The 27,551-nt window shown below is 40.0% G+C and overlaps 1 protein-coding gene across 1 annotated transcript in view; it reads left to right on the plus strand.

The window, feature by feature from the left end:
* The first annotated feature begins 1,907 nt into the window (after positions 1–1,907).
* The window catches only part of GUCY2C (guanylate cyclase 2C), a 43,375-nt gene continuing 17,731 nt past the window's right edge, over positions 1,908–27,551 (plus strand). The window contains exons 1-16 of the mRNA XM_005421889.1: positions 1,908–2,118; positions 3,057–3,169; positions 4,364–4,431; positions 6,317–6,532; positions 8,913–9,034; positions 9,901–9,997; positions 12,722–12,851; positions 14,060–14,195; positions 15,913–15,998; positions 16,425–16,536; positions 19,885–19,966; positions 22,247–22,352; positions 22,861–22,923; positions 23,464–23,535; positions 24,481–24,585; positions 25,762–25,848. Of these exons, the coding sequence (XP_005421946.1) occupies positions 1,908–2,118; positions 3,057–3,169; positions 4,364–4,431; positions 6,317–6,532; positions 8,913–9,034; positions 9,901–9,997; positions 12,722–12,851; positions 14,060–14,195; positions 15,913–15,998; positions 16,425–16,536; positions 19,885–19,966; positions 22,247–22,352; positions 22,861–22,923; positions 23,464–23,535; positions 24,481–24,585; positions 25,762–25,848 (1,806 nt within the window). The remainder of the gene's footprint in view (positions 2,119–3,056; positions 3,170–4,363; positions 4,432–6,316; positions 6,533–8,912; positions 9,035–9,900; positions 9,998–12,721; positions 12,852–14,059; positions 14,196–15,912; positions 15,999–16,424; positions 16,537–19,884; positions 19,967–22,246; positions 22,353–22,860; positions 22,924–23,463; positions 23,536–24,480; positions 24,586–25,761; positions 25,849–27,551) is intronic.

Below are 27,551 nucleotides of genomic sequence, written 5' to 3' on the forward strand. Positions count from 1 at the left end.
CTGCTGGGGCTGTGGCATTGTGATGGTGTAGGACAAGGGAGAGAGTAAAAAGAAGTGCTGTGATAAGGCTATCATTGATTTTACTTTTGTTTTTAAAGGACAGTTTCAACGTGCTAAGAAAACCAAATAAATACATTACTAGATACGAAGCCAGGGAGACTTCAGTGCCATTACGTGCTCCCTGTGTGACCAGCTGTGTAAAATACTCAGTTCTAGTTGCATTATTCATGCTGACTGTTTCTCCCAGATAGGCTAAGAAGAGTATAAAAATGCAAATCCTGCTCTGCTGAAGTTAATGATAAATCTCTTATTGACTTATATGGGATAAGTTTCAAGGACATTGGAAATACCTATAAAACGAGCCAGTGATGAGCAGATGATCTCCACAGGAAAAGCCATGTTCCATTCCCAATCTGTGGCTCTAGCCAACCATACTAGTCCACATGTTTACATGACAGACTGTTAATTTAGAATGACTGTATTATTAATTACAAATGCTAGATTAAATATGCAGAGATGTTTATGAACTACTTTTAAATGCTGGGTCATGGTCTTCTCTGGGTATTAGATTCAAGCAATAGTAATTTGGTATTAAAACAGAATCACATAAAAAGGACTGTGCAAATATATCTGAGGTGTATTCAATACCTTCTAAATATAGGCTTCAAAAGAAGCCATGAAATTGCAGTCTTGTTTTATACCACAAGCCCTGTTACTTACATTCTTTCTGATTATATTCATTATTTGTCTTAAAATTATTTCAGGAAGATAATAAAAGTTAAATGATTTATTATCTGACAGCCTCAGTGTAGCTTTCAGTAGAAAAACAGAACCTGTTGTATGTGTGCATAAACACTCCATATTCAGCAAAAGCACACTCTATATTTAAATTTGTCTCCTTTGTGCCTAGAATGCCTAGAATTTTCCAAAAGGCTTGTGGGTTGGCGGGGTTTGTTTGTTGTTTTGTTATTGTTTTGTGAGGTTTTTTTAGTGATGGCATTTAAAATTTAGCTTTGGTCGTGCAGGTCTGAGAGACCTTCAGCTTTGCTAATCCTTACCTGATGCAAGAGGTTCATCACATAAAGTATGAATATCTGGGGCCCCCATTTGAGGGGGTGGGAAAGCGTGATGAGAGCAGACATGTCTGGGGCCAGCAGACCCAGGGCACTTTGGTGCACAGTGCTGGGCGAGCATGAGTGGACAAGCCTTGTACTGAGTCTGTAAGAAGAAAGAAGGGCTTTGGTCTGAAGGCCTGCAGGTGAGACATTTTTGCCAACACAAAAAGTACTTCACTGTTATAAGCTAAAGGAATGAAATTGGTAACTTATCTCGGAAGAAAATACACCCTCAATTTATGAGCTCAATCAGCCGAGATGGTGTGGCAATGTAATCAAGAGATGTAGGGCAATGCAAACATGAAGTAACCATCTGTTTTCCTCTAGGCTTTAACAGACCTTATATTTTATTTCCATTTTGGAGAGTTGTCTTTATGGTTCATTTGTCCCCTCCTCTTTTTTCTCTCAGCTTATGTATGTGATGAAGAGTTAGTGCACTTATCATGCAAGGTTTCTGGTAATGTTTCAGTTTATAGCCTCAGCCTTTCCATGAGCAAACATTCTCAGCAACCTTTAGCCTCTCTCTTTTCCTGAGTTTTGCTGCCGCTAGTTTTTCACCTTGAAGTGCCACCTAGTACACTGGAGGGACGGGCAGAGGTGAAGGCAGGGAAGGGGATAGGGAAGTGCAGGAGAGAGAATCGCACAGCCTGTCTTTGACTCTACAGAGTGGAAATCTCTTTCTTTCTTTCTTTCTATCCAGGAACAAAATCAATGTAGAGTATCTGAAAGAAAGAGAGTTAGAAGACAAAAAGAAGTGGGAGAGCACACACAATGGGTCTAAACTGAGCAGCTATGAAGGAACTGGTATTGGTGCTGGCCATTTGGCCTTTGTTTTCCTCACTGCAGCTGCTGAAGAAAGTGGGTTCAGATCGGTGTAACAACAACAGTTATGTGATCAATGTGATGCTCATGAATTACACGGATTTCCCATCAAGTACTGATAGCGTGAAGTTAGCTGTGAAACAAGCCTTGGAAAGGGTACAAAAGGAATTCCAGATGACAGGTAAGCCAGTGGGTGTTGGTTACCCCTCTCTTCCTGTGATTTCTTGTCACACTTTGTGTCATAGTTTCCTACTCATCTGACCTTTAGCAAGGTGCTTCTCAGACAGACTCCTCGCTTGCCCATTTTATGTAGATCTTACCGAAATAATGACCTTTCTTTGTATAGATAGAAGTGCTCTAGAAATGGGCAGAACCATATATATTTTCATGGTATTTGGGCAGACTCTTCCTGCATGCTTCTCTGGAGATGTTCAGCTCAGTTTGGTAATGTGGAAATTATTGAACTGGATCAGACAAGACCAGTGATCCATCTTGTGCAGTAATTGCGTTGCCCTTCCTCCCTCTCCTGACTGGATTAGCCTCTACTTTCTGAAAATAATTTTCCTCTTGACCCTATCTGTTGATCACATCACAATCTGAAGTGTGAAGAATCTGCAGTCCATATTTTCCTTCATTTAGAGTCATATTGCTTTTATTTATTTTGATATTTTACCTCTCCTTTCAACATCACCAATCTACTGTCACTCTCTAGAATATCATGTGAAAAAGAGATTCCAAGGAAATAATAAAAGAAATAGTATCTATTCCCTACCTGCCCTCTAGTTTAAGACATTTTGTCCAATTTTATTGGAAAATGGTGTCTCAGTTACTTCTTACAGAGCCTTAAAAAATTGTCTAGTAATGGTCAAGAAGTCAAGAGGTCTAGAAGTATTTTTTACTAAAAGTACTAACACTCAAAAGAAGTCAGCAGTCCACCTTGGAGCAGACTTCACAGTCACATCCATAGTAGTGGGGGTTAGGTTGTAGGTAGACTTTGCAGAAGCAGGGAGACCTCAGAGTATAAGTCTGCTCAGACCTGTGTCAGAAGGAGAGGGATAATAGTGTATTAGTGGTTACCTGCAGTTCATGATGCTGTTTGCTTTTCCATTTGTGTTACAGGAGAAAATGTTACAGTGGATGCCATCTTCCACCCCTTCACTTCATCCTTCTATGTCTCACAAGCCTGCCGTACTAGCACCTGTGAAGGGGTGGAGCTCATCAAAACCATTTATGTGAGTAGCAGACTTCTTTCCTTCTGCCTTGGTGTGCATGTGTGTCTCTGTCTTTCCTTCTTAACCTTTGATCCTGCTATTCAGTTCCAAAGAAATTTGACAGGGAAGTGAAGTTTTTAAAGAGAGGATGTTCCTGTATGTTTTGTGAAAAGAAGTAGGCAAATACTGAAGAGAGATTCTATGAATGCTTCCCAGAGACTCCCTTCAGCTTTTGGCTCCTTTTCCTATGTTTAAGTTACCTTGTTTTTGTATCTGCACAACTCTTTGTGTGGTCAGACAGCCAAAACAATCAATTAAAAAAAAACCTCCAAATAACAATTAACTAAAAAAACCAAACCAGCAACTCAAACTCTCAAAACAGCCCGAGCAGAGCAAAAAGGTCAATTTCTAACTGGATTAGATCCTGATCTGGTTCACCATCAGTTGACACAATACACAAAAGAGAGAGCTGTGGTGAGGATGGGGATGTGGGCAGAGAAATCCTTAGGCTGGCACTGTTACCAATGAAGTGGTTATGGAACTATGCCCAAAGGGCAAAGATGAAGTGCTTGCTGCTCACTAGAAATCACAGAAGTCACGTGAGAGAAACTATGTGAATACTTTAATATGAGGAAAAGTTTCAGTTAAAGTCAGTGCATTACAAGAAGCCAAGTTTCTGAAGATTTTCACACCGCTGAGAGAAACTTGGTCAATCCAATGAGAATTTTTAAGTCTACTAATCTATGACTATGCTGTAGTCTTTGCTAAGAAATTGTCCCTCATGACACACAAAGATACAGGTCAGGCCTCATTTGATGGTCACGGAAGGATTTTTTTAAATACTAGTTTCATATACACTTATGTAATAATTTTTCAGATACACAGGACCTAGTAATACCAATCACCCTGTCTTCAACAAATGCAAGCTCTTCTGGGATGTTTAATTTCAAATGCGCACCTATAGCAATATTTTAGTCCTTACTTACTGTCTGTCTTAACAAATGTCATAATCTATCTTTTTTTGGCTTTCAGTGATTTTTTTCCTCCTCCCCTTTATGTTTGTTCCTTTAAACTTTCTGTAGCTCCTTTCTTCTCTTGCTTTTGCTAGGTAAATTCTGTGACTCCTCATATCCTACAAATTTCTTCATTCTCCCATCCTCCTCTCTCTGCCAGTCCTCTGCTTTATCCCAAATGACCCTTTTTGATTCCTTGCAGGATTCTGGCACACTTGGCTGTGCTGTCATAGGACCCGCTTGCACTTATGCCACCTTCCAAATGGTCTCGTAAGTACCAATTCTTCCCCCTTATATTGTGATGTTAAAGATGTCAGCTGCTGAACAAAGTTGTTTTGTGAGCAACAAACCTGCAGAGACATTGGTGTTTAGAGTACATCAGACATCTCGAGGTCTACAGTCAAGGCAGTAAGACTTTTATGCATAGCCACTCTGTTTGGTAGGTGGAAAAAAATCCCCTTCCAAAGCCCAGCTTTAGTAGGGAAACTGCTAATTCTTGACAGTACGTTGAATGATTGATTGATTGATTGATTGAGGAGCAGCTGGAGAGCAGCTCTGCAGAAAGGGATCTGGGGGTGCTGGTTGGCACCCCCAGAGTCAGCAGTGTGCACGGGCAGCACAGGGGGCAAACCCTACCCTGGGGTGCATCAGACACAGCATCACCAACTGGTCAGGAGAGATGATTATCCAGCTGTACTGAGCAGTGGTGTGGCCTCACCTTGAGCGCTGTATGCAGTTCTGGGCCCCACAATTTTAGAAAGATGTGAAGGTCTTTGAATGCTTACAAAACTGGTGAAAGGGCTGGAAGGTATGTCCTGTGAGGAGCAGAGGGTACTGGGTTAGTCTGGTTTGGAGAAAAGGAGGCTGAGGGGAGACCTTTTGTTTTCTACAGCTTTCTGAGAAGGGCAAGTACAGAGGGAGGTGCTGATTTGTTCTTCCTAGGATTCAGCAACAGGACAAGTGGGAATGATTCAAATCTGTGTGTATAGGTTGGACATTAGGAAGCGTGTTTTTAGTGGGAGCGTGGCAGAACACTGGAACAGCCTTCCTAGAGAGATGTATCATACCTTAAGCTTGTCAAGTTTAAAATGCATTTGGACAATGCAGTTAGTAAGTTCTCTAGTGGAAGGTGTCCCTGTCCATGGCAGGGAGTTTGGAACTAGATGATCTTTAAGTAGACTCTTCCAACCCAAACCATTCTACGTTTCTATGAATAACATGCTGTAGCTTTTGGTCAGTCCTGAGATAATCAGGACTGTATGATTTTTGTAGGTCCCTTTCAACCAAAACAATCTATTATCTTCTATTCTAAGTCTGTCAGGGAAAAAAAAAGCCTGTTTAATTAGTGAAATACTCTCCCTGTCATTATGTATTACATCATCTATGTCTGTTTCTATTGCAGTAAGTAAAACCCCTGTAGTTGGGTAAGTGAACTTTACCTGGAAAATAAAATTTTGTCACAATAATGCCAACAACTCTTACAGCCATGGTTTTTGCAGGCAAAATTCCCTGTTATAAGAAAACAGCATACAAGAACAAAAGCATGTTGAGTTTAGTCTGATAACATTGCAGCATCCAGAAATATACTTTCATCCTTAAAAGCTTACTGTCTCTGTATATAAAATGATTTTTGTTTTACAAATTCATTGTCAGCAGAGGGTTGCCTTAATTTTTTCTCCCTGACTGCTGCTGTTGCACAGCTCCTAAAATACACCTTTGTGAAACAAAAAGATTTTTCCTTTGAATTGTAGAAGTAAAGCTTTTTTGACAGCAAAAAGCTGTCACCCTGCAGCACTGTCCCAATAGGGAGATTAAATCCATCCCATGGGAATGGCATCCAGGTAGCAGAAGCCTGTCTTGAGCCTTTGGACTCCTGTCATAACGCTTGGGGCTGAAATGGTGTGTGGTACCCAAAAGGGTAGGGGTAACTGGGAACAGTGCAAGAAGATGCCTAGAGCAGTTCAACAGGGCTTTTTGGTACCAATACAGGCTAGAAATCTGCTTGTGACCTTGAGGAACCTTCTGGTTCAGGGTCAAATTAACTGTGTTAAACTAACTCAGGGCACAAGAGGAGAGGGAGGTGAGGACGGAAATCGGTAGCTGCCTTGGTGCAACAGCAATCTGTTCAGACTTGTCCTCTTATCTCTTTCTTCAGACTTGAAACAATACTGAGCCTGCCTATGATCTCTGTAGGGAGCTTTGGACTGTCCTGTGACTACAAAGAAAACCTAACTCGCCTTCTGACCCCAGCCAGGAAACTGAACCAATTCTTCTCCCATTTTTGGAGACATTCTGAGCTGCCATTCAAAACCACAACCTGGGAATCTGTCTACATTTACAAGAGAACTGAAACCTCAGAGGCATGCCTCTGGTAAGATCTGGATCCACCTCTGACCCAGCTGTTTATAAATGCTGTCTCCACCCTCAGACATGGTTTCCTCAAAGTGTTCTCTCAGTCCTACACTCTGGGAGCTGCCTTACTACTACCAAGGAATGAGAGAAGGAAAAGATGGATTGTAGCTTTTAGCTGTAGCACTTACCTGAATGTTTCTCTCAGTCTGTTTTAAATATTTGCAAGCCTTTGCTTTTCCTTTGGACAACATAGCCCACATGTTGTCTGTGATGAAAATACTTGTTTACAGCCTCCTTAATATAAATAGTGTAACATGAGAGGCTCCTCCACAGGCTCCCCATAGATGCCTTTTTAGGTCAGGGGTCTTACTAAGCTCTTAAAATATTTCTCCACATTAACGTCCTCAATATGTAGGTGCTATTTCCAAAATTCAAGCTTTACATATCTTCAAGCAAAATTACCCCAGTGATTGCAGAGTTTAAGCTATATTCTTACCAGTTGGGAGCAAAGGAGACGGCTTTCATTTCGTGACCTGAAACATCAGGCTGTGCTTGGTTCTCAAAAATGCTGGGTTTTCTCCTTGCCTGAAAACAAAGGCTGCTTTTAGACAAAGAGACTCTTTAATATACCAATATTTGTAAATACTATTCTATTATTGAGTCTTATTTAACTTTCAGCTCATGTGCATGTGTCTAGGCTACTTTGATTTTTTTTCCAATTTTGGGATATTAAAAGCTGATTTGTTAAACAAAATCTAATTTCTCCTACTAATTTTATAAATGTAGCTGAGAAGTAGCAAAGAGTTAATGGAAATAACTGTTATATGTATTTCTAATTTATAACCTAAGAGACTTGCAGAATTCTAAGCAAAATTTATGACTATATTTGCGTCAGATTGATAGAAGCATATACTTATGGAATATTTTGGATACAGAATTTAAAGAGTTTTTTTCTGAATTAGGAAACCTAAAACCTTATCTCCATTTAACTCTTCTGTAGGTATTTATGGACTTTTATTTTTTCCTTCTTCTTTCTTAGTATAGATAGCAACTTGATCACATGATATAATTGCTATGATTACCTCTCTTTGATGCTTTGAAATATCAGCGCACTTCGTTCACCTCTTACTACAGGCCCTACTTCTCCACATTTGCAGCTGTAATTGCCAATGCACTACACATGCTTTAGCTAAATCCATTTAATTCTGCAGGTTTCATACCTTTCAGTGAAATAATTGCATGGAAGCTATTTCTGACCTTTCCAAGCTTTTCTTATTTCACTTTTTAAAATGCTTCTGGCCAGGACCTTCTTTATGACTTCAGAATTGTTCAAGTCCCTTTATTGCTGAATTAACAACAAAAAAATTAATTTTGTATCTCTGCCCACTTTTCATCCTAATTTAGTTGTAACCATGTATCTCATCCAGCCTTAACAGAAACTGTCAACGTGAAGGTTTTTGAAGTCTAATTTAAAAAGATCCATTTTCTCTAAAGCACAAGTATTACTGTATGAGCTAATTGTTTTTTCCCATATACATATAAAAATAAATGAATACCCACAGTGATAGCAAAATCAGGTTATGTTTCAACAATGCATATGTTTCTGTAAATTAGCAGTTAATGATCCTGTTCCTGACGAAAAAAAAGGAAGTAAAAGATATTAAGTAGCTCATAGGACTGCGATCTCAGTGCTGGTAGATCAAAGGTTATGTAGTTTAAAACCAAAGAGAGTTCTTTTGGTTTCCCCTCTGCATTAACTTGATTTCAGATAGAATATCTCTTCTCAGAAATGACATATTGAAGCAAGAGTAAAATTGAGGAGCTGACTGTTTTTCCTTAATCTTTTAGCAAACTTTACTTGCTTGCTTTTTTTGCTGAGCTCATTTTTCCCTTCAAGTTTTAAGTGGTTCTGTATAGGTTTTTTGTTGCTGCTTTTCTTCCTTTGCTTCTCGTCACAGTCAGGGTACATGTGCAGTTTTTATCTCAAGTTCTTTCTGTAGCTCCTGTTTAGTCCTTTGGACCTTCACATGTGCCTTCTTAGATTACCTCTGATGTCTTAAATAGCAGAGTGTCCTGGCTCTGCCTCCCTGTTAATCTCACTTCCTGCAGTTTCCTCATATCCCTGATTTATTTTTTCTTAATTGCTGATGTCTCATTAGATTATTGCAGTTTCCAAATTCACCCTTTCTATAACCATGCTCAAATACCTCTGGTTGACTTTCCAAGCATTTCTGCATCTTTTATGCCATGTATTGATTCTTTCACTTTTATTGCTGTAGAAAAGGTTTCATACCAGCTTATAAACACTCTTGTGTGCTCTGAACAGCCTATCTTGCACATCTTAGGAAAATGTGAGGAATTAGCAATTTCCTGACAATATCCTTGCTCCCTTGTGCCAGGTACATGAATGCTTTAGATGCTGGAATCACAGAGTTCTCTGAAAAACTCAAGTTCAAGGATATTTTGAGAACTCCAGAGCTGCTTAGAAAAACTGTGAAAAATCCAAACCGGAAGAGCAATGGTAAGAAGGGGTTGAGACTGCACTGTCCCAGCAAGTGAGTTGCTTTTCCGAGGAACTCAAACCCACCCCTTAGTTAAGTTATAGGGAAACCTTTCACCAGAAATGGTGGAAACAAAGATATACCATTTTACATGGATGTAAAGATAAAATGGCACAAAGTTCCTAGACTCCTTGCTTCATCCTCAAAAAATATGGGGGAATTTCCTGGTTCCAGAGAGCTTTTGGGGTAAATTATCCCATCTAAGGACAAGCTCTTGTTTGTGAGAGATTCAGAAATCCAGACATCACAATTTCTCTAAGAAGGGCTTTAAATACTATAAGAATATAGATACTGCAAGTTCTCTATCGCTCATGTGTTTGCAACTCTGGTACATTTATGGACCTCATTTTGATATCAAGGGGCACTTCTGGAAATGATTAATCTAAACTAGAAAAATGAATGAATGAATACCTCATCTTCTCCTAAGACTAAGCACCTGGCATCAGCAGGCCAAGTGACTGTGAGAGTAAGCAAGCTAATGGAATCATTACTTGAAGGCCATTTAACCTAGCAATGTTCATATTGAGTAGCTGTTATGGCACCACAACTCCTAATGCTTATTTGAGTGGGATAATGGTAGTGCTCAGGTGCAATCAGACAGAAAATGGTGCAAGTGTTGAAGCACCTTTTACCACTTCCCCTCAGATATTGTGGTTTTACTGCAGAGAGCCTGGAGCTCTGTGCCTGGGCCCCTGTACAGCACAGATAATGTGCCTTAGCCCAGAGTTGCTCTACTGCCTGCTACTCAAACATGGGGGAGCAGGCAAACATCCTCTTCTTGTCTGTAAATCTCACCAATCTCTCTCCATTTTTGCCCATTCTGTAGTGATCATCATGTGTGGCTCTCCAGAGAACATCAGCTCAGACCTAGGGACGGAGAAGGTGGATAATGACATTGTTATCATCCTGATAGATCTCTTCAAGTAAAGTATCACCTTTGTTTTTCTTCTTTTCTCTGCAATTTGCTGATGGATATAGGTAATTGAAATAGCCTGAGTGGAACTGTTTTGTTGAAGAAATGCTCTTTCACAAAATGTTTTCTATTGCCATCTTTCCTCATGTCTCACCATTTATATAACGTGCATAGTGTTTAATTCATGGCACATCCTCTACAAATTCCCTTTTGGTTCATATAATATTTTTCTAAGCCAGTGACAGAGTAGGTAGGTTTAATGCCTTCCTGTGGGCTCCTCAGTGCAGGAAACCATGAAAGAAGCACAGAGTCCAAAGTCAGAATGGACATGAGATATGGTCCATTTGAGATACGGTACATTTTTCATTCACTCTGCTCAACCAGACAATTATGTAAATAGGACTTACAGTATATTTTTCTAGACTCCATTTATTCAATTTTTAAATTATTTATGTGATATAACTGTTCTCCCAGTTTATAACTCATGTACTTTATAACCATCTCTTCAACATCTTTATAACCACAGAAGCATAACTTCTCAGAGAAGCTTCTTAGCATACAACCTTGGTTTTCTATTGTTTAATTTTCTCTTAACATTGCTAATTACAAAACTCTTTATAGAAGACGTCCGACATAAACTGGCTTTATCAATGGTATCCTCAAAAGCCTTGGCTGTATACAAGGACTGAGAGCTGATCTCTGGCCCTAAACCTAAGTGACACAGCAGAGATTACATTGGTACAACTAAGTGTAGATACCTAAACCAAGTGTTTTTTGGGTATAATCCCAGTTGCCATAGCGGGTCACAGTCTGGGAGAAAGTTAATTGCCTGGGGCAGTGCTGGTGGGATGGATGGATGGATGGATGGATGGATGGATGGATGGATGGATGGATGGATGGATGGATGGATGGATGGATGGATGGATGATTGCAAGGCAAATGTGTGTGCCCATGCCTTGATGTTACTTCACTGTTGACGTAGCAAAAAGATTCCATGAACTTCTAGGGCCAGTGGGACTTCCCAGCTCTTGTGTCTAAAGGTGACCATAACAGGTCAGTTCTGAGAAACTCTGGGTTAATGATTTCAAAGATTTAACCTTTGGTTCCTAAGTGGATCATGTTCAGGTTTTAACAGGATCTTCTCTATCCTGTACACTTTCAGTTTCACCATATCTATTTTTCAGAAGTGCCTTTAAGAACTTTTGCATTCCACAATTTTGTCCAGGCATTAGAAATTCCCATTTGCTTTTCCTGAGGCAACTGGCCTCAACTCTTTTCCTTTGCAAATGCATAATGGGAACAGTGTATGTGAGTGCTTTACCACTGGTGTTGTAGGCATAGATGTTGCATTACAATAGGTGAGGGTGATTAGGGGATTCTTTGCTGTGATATGCATCCTTCTGATATACCCAGCTGCCTCAGGCTTTTTTATATGCTGCCGTTCTTAGCCTTTTTACAGACCCCTTATTTTGCTGAGTATCTCAAATCACACTATTCTTCTTAAAAAAACCCCAATAAAATACAGACAGATGTATTAGATGAAAACTGAAGCTGTAGGAGGGAGAATAGGCAAAGTCCCATGCTTCTCCAGGAGTGAAGTGCCTCTGAAAAAGGGATAGATTTAAATTTTCTTCAGCTCTGAGCTGTCTGGCAAGCAGGACACAAACACAGTCTTTAAGTCTCCCTCAAGAGAGGTGTGATGCTGGAGGATTATGCAGTCTGGTGGAGATTAATGAGGTTTTCTTTTCAACTGGCTAGTTCAGCCCAAGCTTGGATGAGAAACATTTTGAAGTTCTTTAGGGTGAAAAGTGCATTGTAAAAGTCAGAAGGTTGAGGGAAAGGCAGGTACAGGGCTCTGATGTAAGAATCCAATCAGATGGCCAATCAGTACTGACTGACAAAATAAAAGGATGGTCAAACATGAATAATGAGAGAAGGCTCACACAATTATTTTCTTTCTCTTAATCTAGCCATAGCAATGACAGATGCTGCCAGTTGACACTAATATCTATTTCTAAATTCTTCTTTAACATGTGAATCTGGTGGTGGCCAATTTGTGAAGCACTTCCAGATGGCCTGTCAGGGTGATGAAACCAAGGATACCTGAAAGCTACAACATCTTCTGCTTGTTTTAGCAGAGTTTTCAAGTTGACACAGTTTCCTCTGATTTTCCAATCTCACTGAATTAAACACATGAATCAATAATCTGCTCTCTGTGCCTCTGTGATTGTTTCATTCCCTCCTGTTAAATGCTTTTAGTGCAACTCCTGCTGTGCTCAGTTCTAGCAGGAAATATCAAAATTAGAGGAACAAGCAAAAAGAGTGCAGAAGAGCTCGGAGACAGGCACAGTAACATGAAGAAACTATGATTGCAGTATTGTGGATTCCAAAGAGAAACTGAGTTTTAATAAATATAAACTCCACTTGAAAAAAAAAAAAGAGGAAATAAACAGGGTAGAAAACAAACAGTTACAATAATAACCGTAGTTCACAAGGACCTTTGAGTGTCAGATTGGCAGATCGCCTTGATATTACCTTTAATATATTTAGGCACAAAAGCTAGCATCAGAGAATGAATGATATAAACAGTTGTGTGCATTATGAAATTTTATTTTTAGAACTACTGTTTTAACCTGTTAAATAACAGAGCTGTTGGGAACAAGTGACTGATTATCATGGATACTACTGAGCCTGTTGTTCAGTGTTCATGGGGTTCTTGTGCTTTGCTTTGCAGTAACGTGTACTTCAAGAAGAACATCTCAGCTGATTACATGCACAACGTACTTGTTCTGACTCTGCCACCAGCTAATTACAGCTACAATACTGTAATTAGAGACTATGTAGAGATGGAGGATGACATCCTGGTAAGAACACTATTTTATATCTGATTATTGCATTTGGTTCATTCCTGTTCATGTATGAGGAAATGAAAACTAAAAATGCAGCTGTAATTATCCCCTGTCATGCTTCTAAGCTGATTTTCCTTTATATTATCGCAGGATGACATTTTGTCCTGATGTAATGATGTCAAAATATAGTATCATAAGGCATATCTGCAGGATATCATATTCCTGCTTTGTGAAGTTCAAACTTCTAATTTGTTCTGCAAGTGTCATATTCACGGGGCGTGAGGGAGACTTACAGGCGCATGCTTTTTCCACTCCACATCTGAGTGACTGACACTCTTACATGCAGCTGCAAGGCATCACTCAAGAAAGATCTATACATGTAATTGAGATGTGAGCATGGAAAGTTCAGAACTAATAATTGTTGACTAATTTGTGCAGATATGTCTAAGAGATGACAACCGTTGCAGTTTCTTTCCAGTGGCTTTCCAGATAAGCTTCAAAAACAGGAACCTTTTTTTTTCATAGGAAATAAGGTATTTTTTTTTTAATTTCCAGAAAAGCAGAACCTAGGAAAATGCTTTATTTGTTTAGTGAAACTGATACTCCTGCCATCTGCCCAGGAACCGAGTCCTTCATGTAGAGTTTCTCCCAGGATTTGTGGCTTTGAGCTCCAGCTCTCCAGCAGGCAGTGTGAAGCTTCTGGCTGGATTTACAGGGCTTCTAGATCCCCCAGCCTGGGCTCAATGCTTTTTGGGTGCCAGCTCTCTGGCAGGTTGCTGGAAATTCTGCCACAGCTCCTTGCCCCTGAGCTGTGGCCACTGGGAAGCCCAAACTTGCTGGCATCACACTGAATTATCTGCACAGAAACTCATATCCAAAGCCAGGGTGTTTGGGACACATGTAGCAAAGCAGAACTGCCAAGAACCTACAGTGCAGGAGTTCTTGAATCCTTTGCACCAGGATCAGCCTGCCAGACCTTTACCTATGGGACTCTTAACTTTTCAGCACCTTCCTGTCTTCATACATCAAAAATATATTTTGTTTGCCTTTCTTTTTTGAAATGAGAACGCTCATGTGGCATTGGCCATCTAATCACACAGTGTTCAGCAGATTCTGGTCTTCTCTGCTGGAGTTTCTGCCAAATGGAGCCAATCAAGGTTATTGTAGCCTTATGGCAGAAACAGGAACTCTCAAACAGTCATTTTTATTTTCTTTTGTTCTAGATGGAAGATGACTTTCTTGCTGGCTATTTCAATGCAGTGTTGCTGTTTGGACATAGTGTCAAGAAATTTGTCATCTCACAGAGCCCAATGTCACCTTTCAATTTAATCCGTGAATTCCGAAATACCACTTTTGAAGGTAAAAAAAAGTACTGTCCTTTGCAGGGTTCACTAAATTGATTAGGGGAAAGAAAGTTAATTTTAAACACTCTTAGGACAAGTCACTTCTACCCTAAACAAGTCCAAGCCTTTCAATGAGTTTTATTCACAGACTTTTTTCTTTTTATATAATTTTTACAAGGATGTTATTTTCAGTATTTGATGTTCAAAATGACTCTGAAGTCCCTTGGCTGAGCTTTGATGAAGTAGTTTCAACCTTTTCCACTTTACAAAGCCATGTAGGCCTGGGTGCCTGCAGTGTGGATGTAGGCCAGCTGACAGTGGGTTGGCTCTTCTTAGTCAACTTTCTTGTTCCTCTCACAGGTTGTCTAGCACTGGTGGGCTTTTGTTTTGTAGGCCATGGGCTTAAAATCACAGAATTCAATCATTAGGAAAAGACAGAGGCAAAACTTATGCAAAGAAGTGAAAATGTTATCTCTCTGGGAGTATAGTCCCAGTTGTTGCTTCCTACCAAAATGATGACTCAAAGTTTTGTGTATATGCCCCACCTACATTCAGCAAATATGTAGAAGTTTCCCAGATTTTCCTAAGATAGGAAAGGTTGCAGGCTTATCTGTGCTTTAACCATGGTATCTAATACCTAGCAAAATATAGTTTACTAATTCCTTCTGGAGACAGCATCTCTTTCTGAGTGTCAGTAAACTCATCTCTTCTGTTTAAGTTTGAAAGTTAAATTGCACAAAGGTTTTTACTCATCCAAAATACAGCACTGTAATGCTCATCATAATTTATAGGTTTTGTTAAAAAATATTCTGAAAGTGATAGGTGTTGAATCACCTTCATTCTTTCTTGTGATGGAGTCTGGTACAGTAGGGATTTCATACAATAATTATTTTGATATTAAGAAGGTAGACCATGAAAAAGTTAGCATTGGTTTTTGAGGTGAAAAGGGAGAAGGTAATTGCTGAAGTAAAATAATGCTGATACTGAACTGAGGAGAAATAAAACAAGTCATCATCAACAGCAGCAAAAGGACAATCTGAAGCTGATAAAAAAAAATCCTCTTATAAAAAAAGGGAAAAACGAAGGTGAGACTTTCAGGAGTAGTGGATATTGGCTAAGCTTGTGCTCATGTTGAGGCAACTGACTTCATGGAAGCAAAGTCAAGCTGTGCTGAGGGATTTAGGAAGTTCCACCTTAAAATCCTTGTAATGTGCTACACAGGCAGTTTCTCAATGTGCACATTTGCTGACGTACAGAAAAAGAAGGCTAAAGGCAAAAAGAATGTGGTTAAAACATTATTATTAGAGCTTTCAAAAGAATAAAGGGAATGAAAGTATCCTTGTGTTTCCTTTACTGCTGGTAGATTCAAACTGCAAGTGGAAACAGACTATTTTACTTCTCACTTCCAAAATGGTCTCTTCAAGGGAGGTGACTGACATTCTTGGTATGCTGAAGAAGTCTGACAAATATATTTTGTTGTAGCTAGAGGGAGACTTTCCTCTTCAGTGCTGTCAGTTCAACACTTTTTATTGGATTTTTTAGAGAAAGTGTAGTGTGGTATTAAAAGAAAAGAAAAGTTAAAAGCACCACCCTGAGCTGATATGTATCTAGCACATACCTGAAGAAGAAAAGTATCCTAAGTATCAGAAATCCTTTTATTTATCCCATATTTCCTGCTCCATATTTGTGTTTCTGAAAATGCAAGCCCTCTAACGAATTCCTTGTGTCTGCAGGTGTAGTGGGTCCTGTAATTCTAGATGAATTTGGAGACATTGATACCAATCTGACCGTGCTGTACACATCACAGACTGCAAATTATGTACGTATGTGCAGGGTGCAACTGTTCGACCTTATATATGAAAGGAGAAACAGAATGCCCTGTACTGTTGCATAAGAATGATGAAAATAACTGCAGCAGGTGTGGTGGAGTGCCAAGGCATTCTGTGCGTGCCAGAAAGGGGTCATGTGAGGTATGCTGGAGACTGACACGATTGATGTAATGTGGTGATTCAGTAAGTGAAGTGCAGCTGGTATTTTGTAGGATTGGTAAATTTATTTTCAGAAAGAGGGGAGGAATGAGAAAGAATATGGCAGCAAACATATGGCTACACTGAGAAATGCACCACTATAGCAGGAAAATTAACTGGAGTTTGGGCAATACATTTATTAAGGGTAGTCTGGAGCAAGGGACAAAAGAGGGAGAACACAGCTGCTGACTGCATTTCTTCCCTCCTCCCATCCGTAGTTCAAACCTCTCCTGTATTTCAACACTCAAAGCAATGGCACATGCGCGGCGACTAACAGTCCGGATTTTGTTTGGAAGAACCACAAGCTGCCCAGTGATACTCCAGGCACTGGTGAGACACCCATTAAACCTACCACCTACCTCTTTGAAGACAAGTCACACAGTCCTGAGATCCACCTGCTGTGTGATCCAGCATGCTGCCTTCACATTGCCCCCAGCCAGTGATGCAAGGAGCTGGGTGCAGAACAGCATCTTTCCTTCTCCTGCCTCATCCCCACCATGTTCTCTGCCTCCAGTCCAGTTTAAAACCTTTATTTCTCTTTTGGTGCTGATACTAAGTCTCTTGAAAACTCAATACTGTACCAGTGATTATGGGGAACACCATGGGGTATTTCAAAAGAAGTCACCCCCAGATTAATAGTCTTCACTAGAATATGGTAGTGGTGTGAACTGCTTGACACACTGTCAAGGAAAGGCAGCAGAATTAAGGTTATGATGAGTTATCTGACTCTGCATTTCTGTATCTGATGGATCATGATGGCTTCTGCTTGCTGCTTTATCCTTGTTGTAGGGAACTGGGGAGAGGACGCAGCACTGTGCAGATACAGGGGGCTCTGAGAAAAGCTGACTCTTTGAAGAAAGACCATGGGAAACTAGGTTATGGCTCTCTTTACACCCAAACTTTAAATCTGAAATCTCAGAAATCACCACCTTCTTTCCTTTTGAGTTTTTGGTGACTCCTGGATAGAATGGATGAAGTCCCTTGTTATTCAGCATAGCAGAGTAGAGCCTTGGCAGTCTGATCAGACTGAGATTGCTTCCCCCTTTAAGACTGCTGCCACATGGTGATTGGCAATGGAAGGGCATATGCTTCAGGGTATGATATGCAGAATAAAAGTTATTGCAGTGGCAGTAATTGCAAGGGTTAGTGCACAGTGGGTTAGTGTTCACCGGAGTCATTCCATCAGTGAGAATCCAGAGATGCTGCTGTTAAAAGTCTCTGTTAAAGTAGTCCCATTAATTTGCTGTATTGCTTGCCTCCATTAGGGAATAGGCAAAGCATAACTGGAGAGATAAACATCTTCTGCTAACTAAGAGTCCATTCACAGTAAGGTGGTAAAATTTAAACATTTTTATTCCTCAGTAAAGTAAGTCAGATGCCCTAAAATTAGGCTTTATCCCTCATAAGAGAGGTAGGAGTAGTGGTTTATTGCCAGGGACCCATGGGAGTTACCAGGAGGAGGGAGGCAGCAGCTTTGATAAGACTCAAGTTAGTTCTGGGAAGAGCAGAGTGATTTCAGTGGAGCTTTAATTTTTCATCTCTGGTCAAATCTCTGGTCTCCCTTGGTTTGACTATGAGTGCTGTTTGTGCAGAGACAGCAGCACTGCACACATCACCCACAAGGTCTCCCTGTACCAGCTCCATGAGCTTTGTGCTTTCTGGCTCATGCCTCCTTGATTGAGTCCCGTTCTCATCCATCCCTTGGGCCCCATAACATGCTGTGTTGTCAGTGGATCTGAAATATCCTTCAAATATTCCCTTCAGTATGTCCTTGTTTGAAGCTGCTGCACAAGGGGGAAAGAGAATTGTAGAAAACCAATGTCTACAAATGTCAGTAGCTTAACATCTAGTGCTTAACTGAAGCCTGACACTGTGGCCAAGCCATATTAAACTAAAGTGAAACTGCCACCCAAAGGCACTTGGTTATTTTGTTTTCACATTAAAAAAAAAATAAACCTCCCTTCATTGTGATTCTAAATAAATATATCCCCCCAAAAAAGAAGAATGGTCAAAGTTTAAGTAATCACTGTGTCTTGCTAAAGCCAGTCAAAACCTTCCATCCTGGAATTTCTTTTTTCCTCCAGGTAGGTGAACAGCACAGACAACCAGAGAGCCTGGCTTCTTCCTAAGCTGTAACTGAGAACAGCTGACCCAGTTCTGCTGCCTACCTTCCTCCTAGTATTCCGTGAAAATAACGGGGGCTCATCCATATTTTCTCCTTATTCAGAAAGTTTTAACCCTCATTCTAAACATAGATAAGATCATTCTTCAATAAACAAACGTTTCTTGTTCCAGAGGACCAGTTAATGTCTCCCTCTGCTTCTTGTAAAACTAAGAGCCAGAAGGTGGCAGCAGAACCTCGGGAAAGGGAAATTATGGTCCCACAGCACTTCCATGGGAAATTGTAATCTGTTTATTGAAGCTGCATGCCATGATTCACAAACCTGACGTTTCAGACAGTTTTCATGCAAAATATTTTTGCCCATTCTCATTTATCTCTCATTTTATAGTGGCGACTTAACTTGTGGAGGAGAATGATAGTACTGATGGTTTTCATCAGAGAGCATCAGACTAATACTAAATTACCGTGAGGCCCTTAGACATACTGAAAGAGGCCCTAATGAACATACTGAAAGAAAGTGGGGAGATGTGATACCCAGAACAAGAAAAATCAAAACAGAAATCTGGCTCAAAAATCCAGAGGAGTTCATAAACTGAATCCTATGTCAGATACAGGCGCAAAAATTGGTATGTTTAAAATGCTTCCTCAATTGCTGCTTGATTCTGAAGGCACCTAGTGTGTGTACATGTGGTTTTTATTTATTTACTAATTTTGATTTTTTTTCTGTGTCCCTTCATTTCTGTTCCTGGGCGCAGACAGAAGTATATTAGCCTCAGTAAGGCTGAATAATTCAGCTCTTTTACTGTCCTTAATCAACATGGCAATCTGCAAAACTGGATTCTCCTCTGCCTTTTTTGCCTGAGACACTTGCTCAGTAAAGTAGATTCACTCTAGACATGTGACCACCAGCTGAAGCTCTGTGATAATGGCCTGTTATTCTTCAAATTAAGTTGGTGGCTGCCAACTTTCCTTCCCAGTACCCCCAAGCTCCGATAACAGACATGAGAGAGGCTTCAGTTTGCTTTTCCACAGTAAGACAATCAACATTGAAACCTTAGTCAGTTCCCAGCCTTGTTCATCCTGTGTACCTGCTCAGGATTAGAACCCTTGTGGGCTCTGTAGGTTTGGGGTCTAAGTCCTCAGATGCCTGAACAACATGAGTTTCAAACTATTTGGCTCCTGGCAGCTTCCAAGGATACTTTACTGGCTTTGTGCTGCCACCAGATTAATATCCCTCTACAGGATATTAACTTCCTACTGAAGAGTACAGTCCACACAGTTGCACCATTGTCTGGGTGTCCCCACAGACTACCCATGCCTCAGGTGGGGATGTAAGACTGCACTGCTCTGGGTCATGCTTCATCTCACATTGAAAGAGGCAAGTGTCATCCCAAGGCAGTGCTGGACTTTACCAAAGCCTCTCAATTTGGATGTGACCAAAAAAGTATCCTTGGTCAGCTACTGTGATTTCCACATGTGTGTGAGGGTGATTTCTTAAATACAATATTGTTTTTCAGCATCCTCCATGAAGTTGTTTAATTTTTTCTTTTCTGCAGGGCCACACGTCTTGACTATTGCTGTCTTTACGCTCACAGGAATTGTGATTCTAGTTCTGATCATCTCTTTGCTGATTCTAAGGTACCAATCCCTTTGGCTTTCTGTTTGTTTGTCCTTGAACAGTTTTCCCACTAGGACAATGCCTTTGATCCCTCCTTGAAGAGCCATTCATTGGCTTACCTTACAGACCTGTGTGGTTGTCCCTAGAGTGAACTCTGGTATGTGCCAAGTAATGCTTGCATCCATGGTGTTGTTATGACAGGTGTTATTATCAAGGGACAAGATGCAGCAAGGCTCAGTGTTCTTGCATCTGCTAAAAAGCTCTGATTCCCATACAAACACAGAAATATAAGTCTGACACCAATCTTCAGAATTTTCCACTTTACTGGAAAGTGGAAAAGCCATCTTTGGCTTTCTTGGGATTCACTTATATTTCTTTAATGTATTGGTGACATAGAAGTTCAGTCCAGAAGGTGGTGTTTCTCTTGAGACACTGTAGGAGTCAAAACACCGTGAGGTTTTGGTGTTTTCATTGCATGGATCCATTCCTTCAACTCAGTCCAATACCCTGCGTAAAAAGTTTTCACAGCTTGGAATTTCATGCAGCATTTCAAGTCCAGCTTTATCATTATGGAAAAAGCAGAAATAGAAATCATTGATGCCTCCTTTTGATGGAAGAAATCCCACCACAGTTCCAAAGTATAAGATTTTCTTTAATCTTTAAAAAAATAATCTTACCTGTACCTCCCTTTTCAGTCTGTATCTTTCTTATATATCAGAGAACTTCAGAAAAAGCAAGAAAATCAGATTTTAAGAAAAATTTATTAGAAACAGATGCTATTCAGGCTCTCTTATTTTGAGTAGACCAATCTGTCTTGCTAACTAAAACAAGGGAAAAATCAAAGATAAAGATACACAACTCTTATACATCTAGTTTTACTCAAGATACGTAGGAGTTAATCATTGTCACATCTAAGCACTGACATACAAACAGACAGTAAAATGCCTACGAAAATTAATAAACAAAAGCATGGACTTGTAAAATATTCTATACTTCTCCATATTTGCAGATGCATAAAATCTAAATATTCTGTTTAGATGATTAGATTATTATTGTATACATATCATTATGATATTCCCAAATATCAAATATAGAAGAGATTTCTGAGACTTTTTTAGAATAAAACTCACACTTTTAGTGTCAAAAAAATAATAAATTTCTAAAATATAATTGCTACCAAAGATTGTCCCCTAACAAGCAAAGAAGAGAAATTCCTATGAAAATCAACAAAAGACCTCATTATTTGTTCTTTATCTCCTAAGTTTCTAGCACACTTGAACTATTCCACAGCTACCTGTGAAGTTCTGACTGCAAAGTAAAAAGTCCAAGTCCTGAAAAACATGTAACTAAATATTAGACCTAGTAGGTTTTAATTCAGTTTGATATCACCAGCTGATACCAGTTTGAACTGTAGTGCATCCTAATGACACCTTACAAGGTAGAACAGAGAAAAACAGTTCTTACTGCAATTATTGGTCTTCATTTTCTTAAGCAAATTTATGCTAAAAAAATGTAGTGAACAAGGGAATATTTGTGTTATTAGTCAGTAGTATGGGTTCTACCATTTGGAGCATTTGCCAGCAGTTATCAGTGTGTTAGGATTCTCCTGCAAACTCTCCAGTAAGGCCTGTGGAGTTTCTTAATAGAGGAAGGACTTGCACAAGTAAGGAGACAACTTGATGAGCACAAGCTGTCTTGTAGCTTTTCTCTAAGACTGCTTGCTCTGAATTTCTGCAGGGGAGACAGCAGTTTCTTTCTTCCATTTCTATTTCTCCCATCTTCCCTAATTTTTACAAAATGTGCAGAATACAAGGGATGCCCACAAAAAGGCACTTGATCACTCAGCACCTCCTCTCCTGGTATTGTATTCACAGCAGTTCTTACTATCCACTGTGGATGGCAGGACTTCCTTTGGCTTGCCTTTGTTTGTGGGACCTCTCTTCCAAGTACATTTAATAACATGGAGGAGGAAACTATATAAAATCCAGATGGTCCTTTATGTTTTCAATTCTTCTGACCACCCCCAAGACTCTGGCAATTGCCTAGCAGTTGTTCTGCTAAATCTGTTCTGTTCTGCTACAGAATGAATGAGCATTTAGGCTTTTCCAAAGCTAGGAGAATTAAGGAGTTTCCTCAAACTGGAAAACTGGATGAGAGCCACAGGGCTTCTGCTCAAGTCTCATCAACCTGTCACACCATCCTTGTGTCATCCTGACACTAGATGCTTCCCTGTCCTAATCTCCTGTTGTGGATTTCGGTTCCCTGGGAGGATGTCCCAGAAGGCTTCTCTTGTTCTTCAGGAAGTACAGGAGAGATAATGAGCGCCGGTGGAAGAAATGGTCCCATATACCACCTGAGCAAATCCTGCCTCTAGTGACCAGTGAGACAAGTTATGTTAGTTTAAAGGTAAGAGAAGCACAATGTCCAAAGCTGGATCTTGGATTCTGTCTCCTAAGGACATTCAATGCTGGGATTTTGACATGTTCTGACTACAGCACCCTATGGCTCTGGTAGGACGAGGACCTGTTAATTTTTTTTTTTAACCCACACTTGCTGTATTGAAGAAATAGAGATTATTCCCCATCTATTGCTCCCTAATAGAATATACCTGTTCCTATTGGTAAAGCACATTTTAAGATGGGAGAATGGGCTGGGTATTGACTTCCAGTCTCTGTTACAAATGATTTCCTGTGCATTGTTATGCCTCTATAATACCAAAGAGCATGAAAACAGCAGGTGGAGGGCCTGGGAGTGGCATGGATGTCCCACAATTTCTGCGGCATGTAGTGACCCTCCCTAGAGAGAGAGGCTTATGCTCCTCCGTGTGGCACACACAGACATTACTAATCCCTCTGGACCTGTCAAGTGAGGAGTAGGTGATAATTGCAAGTTAATTATTCTTCTTTGTTCTCAGATTGATGAAGATAAGAGACGTGACACCACCCAGAGACTTCGCCAGGGCAAATATGACAAGAAGGTAACCTGACTGCAGTGTCCATGCTCCCTTCCTCACCTTTAGGAGGGCACGTTTTGGGAGGAGTCATTTCACCTCCCCTGACCTTGCAGAATGGTTATTTCTTATGGAAGGAGTAAGCCATTTTTCCCTATCTTCTGCTATGTACTTTGTTTACTGGCAGAAGGCTAAATATTAGACTCCATGAACCCTAGCAGCAGAGTACAGCACAGGGACCAGAAATCGGATACATTTTGGTACCAAAGAGGTGAATAGGAGGACAGGCCATTTACATGGCAATTCTTTTGCTTTCAGTAGAGCTATGTGCCTGATTGAGGTATATTCTTGTTGAGTTAAAATCTGCACAACGGATAGATCTAAATCCTTTGAAGAAAATATAGCTCCAGTACTTATTAGCTGATTAACTGAAATTCTAACAGTGAAGCAGTAGGCAGGTGTTTCTGAAGTATTTCTTTGTATGGACATTTCTTGGAAAAGAAAGATGAATTGCTGCTGTACTAAACCTATGATTTTTTTTTTCCCCCACTGGTATTTTTTCTTCAGGTGGTGATCCTAAAGGATCTCAAAAACAGTGATGGTAATTTCTCAGAGAAGCAAAAAATAGAACTGAACAAGGTAACTGTTGCACATAGGAACTGGGCACAGCAGGGTGGGATGGAGTCTGTGAGTGAAGTCATTGATTTCCCCCGTCAACTCCAACAGCCATATGCTTGTGCATGTTTGTGAGGTGGACAGGTAATGAGTTCCTCAAAGGATATTGCTTGATGAACTTTATCTTTGTTATGTGATCTCATCACCACTTCAGAGTCTGAATTGTGTGCCAGTCAAGCTGAGGATGAATGAAGTAATTCATGTGCTGTCATATGGCCTTACTTAATCAGTTTTTATAGCTGATGCTAAAAGGCACTGTACTCTTTTGGCTCATATCATACTAACTCATCAGTAGTGGAATGTTGTAGTTAAATCTTATTATTGAATGCCAAGTGCAGCTCTTTAAATATAAGTTACTCTCTGCTGACTTCTGCATACAGACTCTTTCAGCATGTGAGATTAATTTGGCTGCAGTACTGCATCTTTTTTTGAATGGTTTTCCTATTACACAACACTGCTATATTGTGAATTCAATAAACTCTAAAAATACCTCAAAGTAAACTACAGTTGTCTATTTAAATGGACAAACTCCATAATATCATGCAGCATCATTAAATTTTTATTACTTGCTCATTTACTGACTGATTCACATCATTCTGTCACTCATAATGGCTATTCTGGTCAGCTGGGAGTTTTGATAGAGAGGCAATAATAGATACTACAGTGGGCTCTGGAATTAACTTGCAGTATCCAACAGCAGCCACTCTTATCTCCCTAATCCAGAAGATTCTGGAATGACAAATGTCTTCAAGTACTTCACTCAGTGCCTTAGCACACTCTGGTTTAAGGGAAACTCATACATCTTATCAGGGCCTGAGATAAAAAGCCATGTCACACAAATATCCATGTCCTATGTTTCTGTACTAAAAATGATTGCTTTTAAAAACAGATTAAATGTCTCTGCTCCAGCTCCTACAGATTGATTATTACAACCTGACCAAGTTCTATGGCACTGTGAAGATAGACACCATGATCTTTGGGGTGATTGAATACTGCGAAAGAGGTTCTCTGCGGGTAAAGAATTTTAAGGGTCTCCTTCTACCCCCAAATTATCAAATTTCAAAGTAAGAAAAGAAATCCCCATCTCTGTGTCTTTGACCCTCATGCAGCAGCCATGGACTGAGCAAGAGGTGGCAGGTTTCTGATTCCAAGTTTCCTCTGCCTTGCTTGGCCCTCTCCATCCCTCTCCATGTTCTGCTGTGTCACTTTGGTGGTTCTCAGCAGCAAGAGGATGAGGTGAGGGGGAGCCAAGGAGAAGTACAGGCCCAGGCCGCAGTAACAGCCAGTATTTGTACTGTGTCCCCTATTGGAAGCATATAGGATATAACTTGTTCTTAATTTTCTATCTGTAGCTGTTGTCTCTGCTAATGTGCTGGTGTATCACAGAGTATGCAAGGGCAGAAAAAGGAATATATTCAATATTAGTAAGGGAGAAAAATGGCAAGTTCTGCATTATAAGGGAAAATAACCCGTATTTGTTGTTTATAAAAAGGAAATGGTAAATTGATGCTGGCAAGAGTATGGAAAGACCTACTACTTTATTACTGGTTTATTACTACCAATATTGTTTCAGTGCTAATCATGAAGTGATAATCATCAGCTCTTCTGAGGGTATATATTGTCTCTGCTTCTGTGGTCATACAAAGACTGTCATCAGTAGCAGTGGTCTCTGGAACAAACTCACAGCAAGGCAGCAAAATAATTGCTAAGTTATTTTCTGGTAAAATGGCATACTCATGGAAGTTTACCTTTATCAGTGGATGTCATCGTGGCTGAAAGAACTGTAAATGACTGGCAGGCAAAGATAAAGCAACAGTTTACTTTGAACTTGTATAGGAGTAAATTGGTAGGAAATGGACTGTGAGCACAAAACATGGAAAATCCTCTCCCTTCCTCTTGTACAACTTGACCATTTGTTTCTCTGCTATTTTGTGTTATTAAAAACTTGTTTTGAAAACCGAATTCACAACCTATTTTTAATTGCAGAAACCTTTCTTTTCTGTAGTCCCCACCTTTCTAGCTCTGTCTAAACTTAATATATATTTAATATTCCCTATTTTTTGAGTCAACTTCTGTTCTAGTGCATGTAGTCTCTATAAAAACCAAAGTTGCTGGTTGAAAGGCATGCAATTTGTACACCCATATCTCATCTTCTGCTTTTTCCCTGAAAAACTTTTCTTCTCTTGACAGGATGTTTTAAATGATAAAATATCCTACCCTGATGGCACATTCATGGACTGGGAATTTAAAATCTCTGTCATGTATGATATTGCCAAGGTAAGTGGACTGCTGACAGTGCAATGTAAATCAGCCTGTCCTGTCTTGTAGAACTGATCCTCTGAGGAGCGTAGCTCTCAAAGTCTTCTTCTTTCGTAGAGCTGCATGCCCTTCCAGTCTGTTCTCCTCTGGGGAGGAGAAGCCAGTGTCTTTCAGACTCAAGGAGGAAATAGGGACCAGAACTGGCTTGGGGTTATTTATAAATAAACAAATGAAGTATAGTGCAAAGAAATGTGGCCCAGAGATCAGAGGGTTACAATCTGCTGACCAGTGGCTCTGTTAAGTAGGGCTTATGCAGTCACAAGCTCTGCAAAACACACTGCTTTGTGGCCTCAGGTAAAGCATACAGAGCAAAACTGTATTTTTTCAAATCAAAGACTTATTCTAATATCTATCCAGAGATGGGATCAACTTTTTCTAAACAAACTGTTTATGTACCATCCTGATTTTCTCACTAGAGTGAGACACTCTAGTTTCTCACTACAGCTATCCATTTCAAGCAGTTGGAGAAGGAAAAAATTAATCATGTACAGAAACCAAGGCTGGTTTTCAGTAGCTTTAAACAGATCTTTGCTTTTCAGGTCCTTGTGGTAGGAAAAATCAATATGCACAGTAACGGAAATTCTATTCTACATTAGACACTTGTAACTGTTTAGCTAGTAGGTAAGGACCCTTTGTAATTCACTGGTGTAATAATTCATTATGCCTCTACAGATATTGTAGAGAATCCCCTCTACAATCTTTTTGCTAGGGCTCAGCTGCTCTCCTCTTCCTATTGCTGGTTTAAGTTGGACGGTCCTCCTGTTTCCCTGCATGCACCAGTTCAGATTTGGTCTCCACAATGAATGACTCCACAGTGTCTGTTCTAAAGAGATATTGAAAATCTTGTGCTTTATTAAAGCCCACTTAATCCAAATTGTCACAGTTTGTTGGCCTTGTTAATGACTTTCAAGTTCAGTTAACATTCAGTTAACGTTTCATTTTTAATAGCAGCAGAGGAGTTTCTCTTCCTCCTCAAAACCCAAGGTATTTTTTAACCCTTTGCACCCTCAGATGACTTTCAGATGTTTCCTTAGAAAATAATGATTAGTACTGTCTCTGTTTATGAGGAAAGAGAAATCCCAGTCCCTCTGGAGGGAGTGACCAAATGCCCAATGACTGCATTCAAAGTGAGACTGCACAGCCAGTCATTTGCTGCACCATTGGTAAAGGGGACATGGCACCTGAGGATGGATTGGCACATAGCATCTGTTATGTGGAATGGCTCCTGAGCATTATTAGCTGTGTTAGGAGAGATGGTTCACAAACTCTTCACGAAAACTTGTAGGTACCTAGGAATATCAGAAAAATTACTGTTGTTTGGATGATCTGCCAACCTCTCCTATTCCTTGACTTGATACTATGGCGAAGCTTCTGGGACCTGCACATTTCCATGAAATTCTAGTATTGCTTTTTCCAAACCATATCTTCTAAACCTCCAAGCACCCTGTCTATATTTACTTGAATGGCTTCTCTTTTTAAAGAAGTAATTTCACGGCCTCTCAACTCCGGTTCCTCTCATCTCAGTATCTATCCTTTTCAAGTCCAGCTGCAGCTCTCCAGGCTATTAAAATACTTATGACCTGGTGTTCCTTTGCCTTCCTTTTGAGATGCTTCTCCCTCTCCGCACCACCACTTTCATATACTCTGCTTTTACCATGGCC

This window comes from Geospiza fortis, unplaced genomic scaffold (genome assembly GCF_000277835.1).
Source record: "Geospiza fortis unplaced genomic scaffold, GeoFor_1.0 scaffold173, whole genome shotgun sequence".
In the NCBI taxonomy this organism is placed as follows: Eukaryota; Metazoa; Chordata; class Aves; order Passeriformes; family Thraupidae; genus Geospiza; species Geospiza fortis.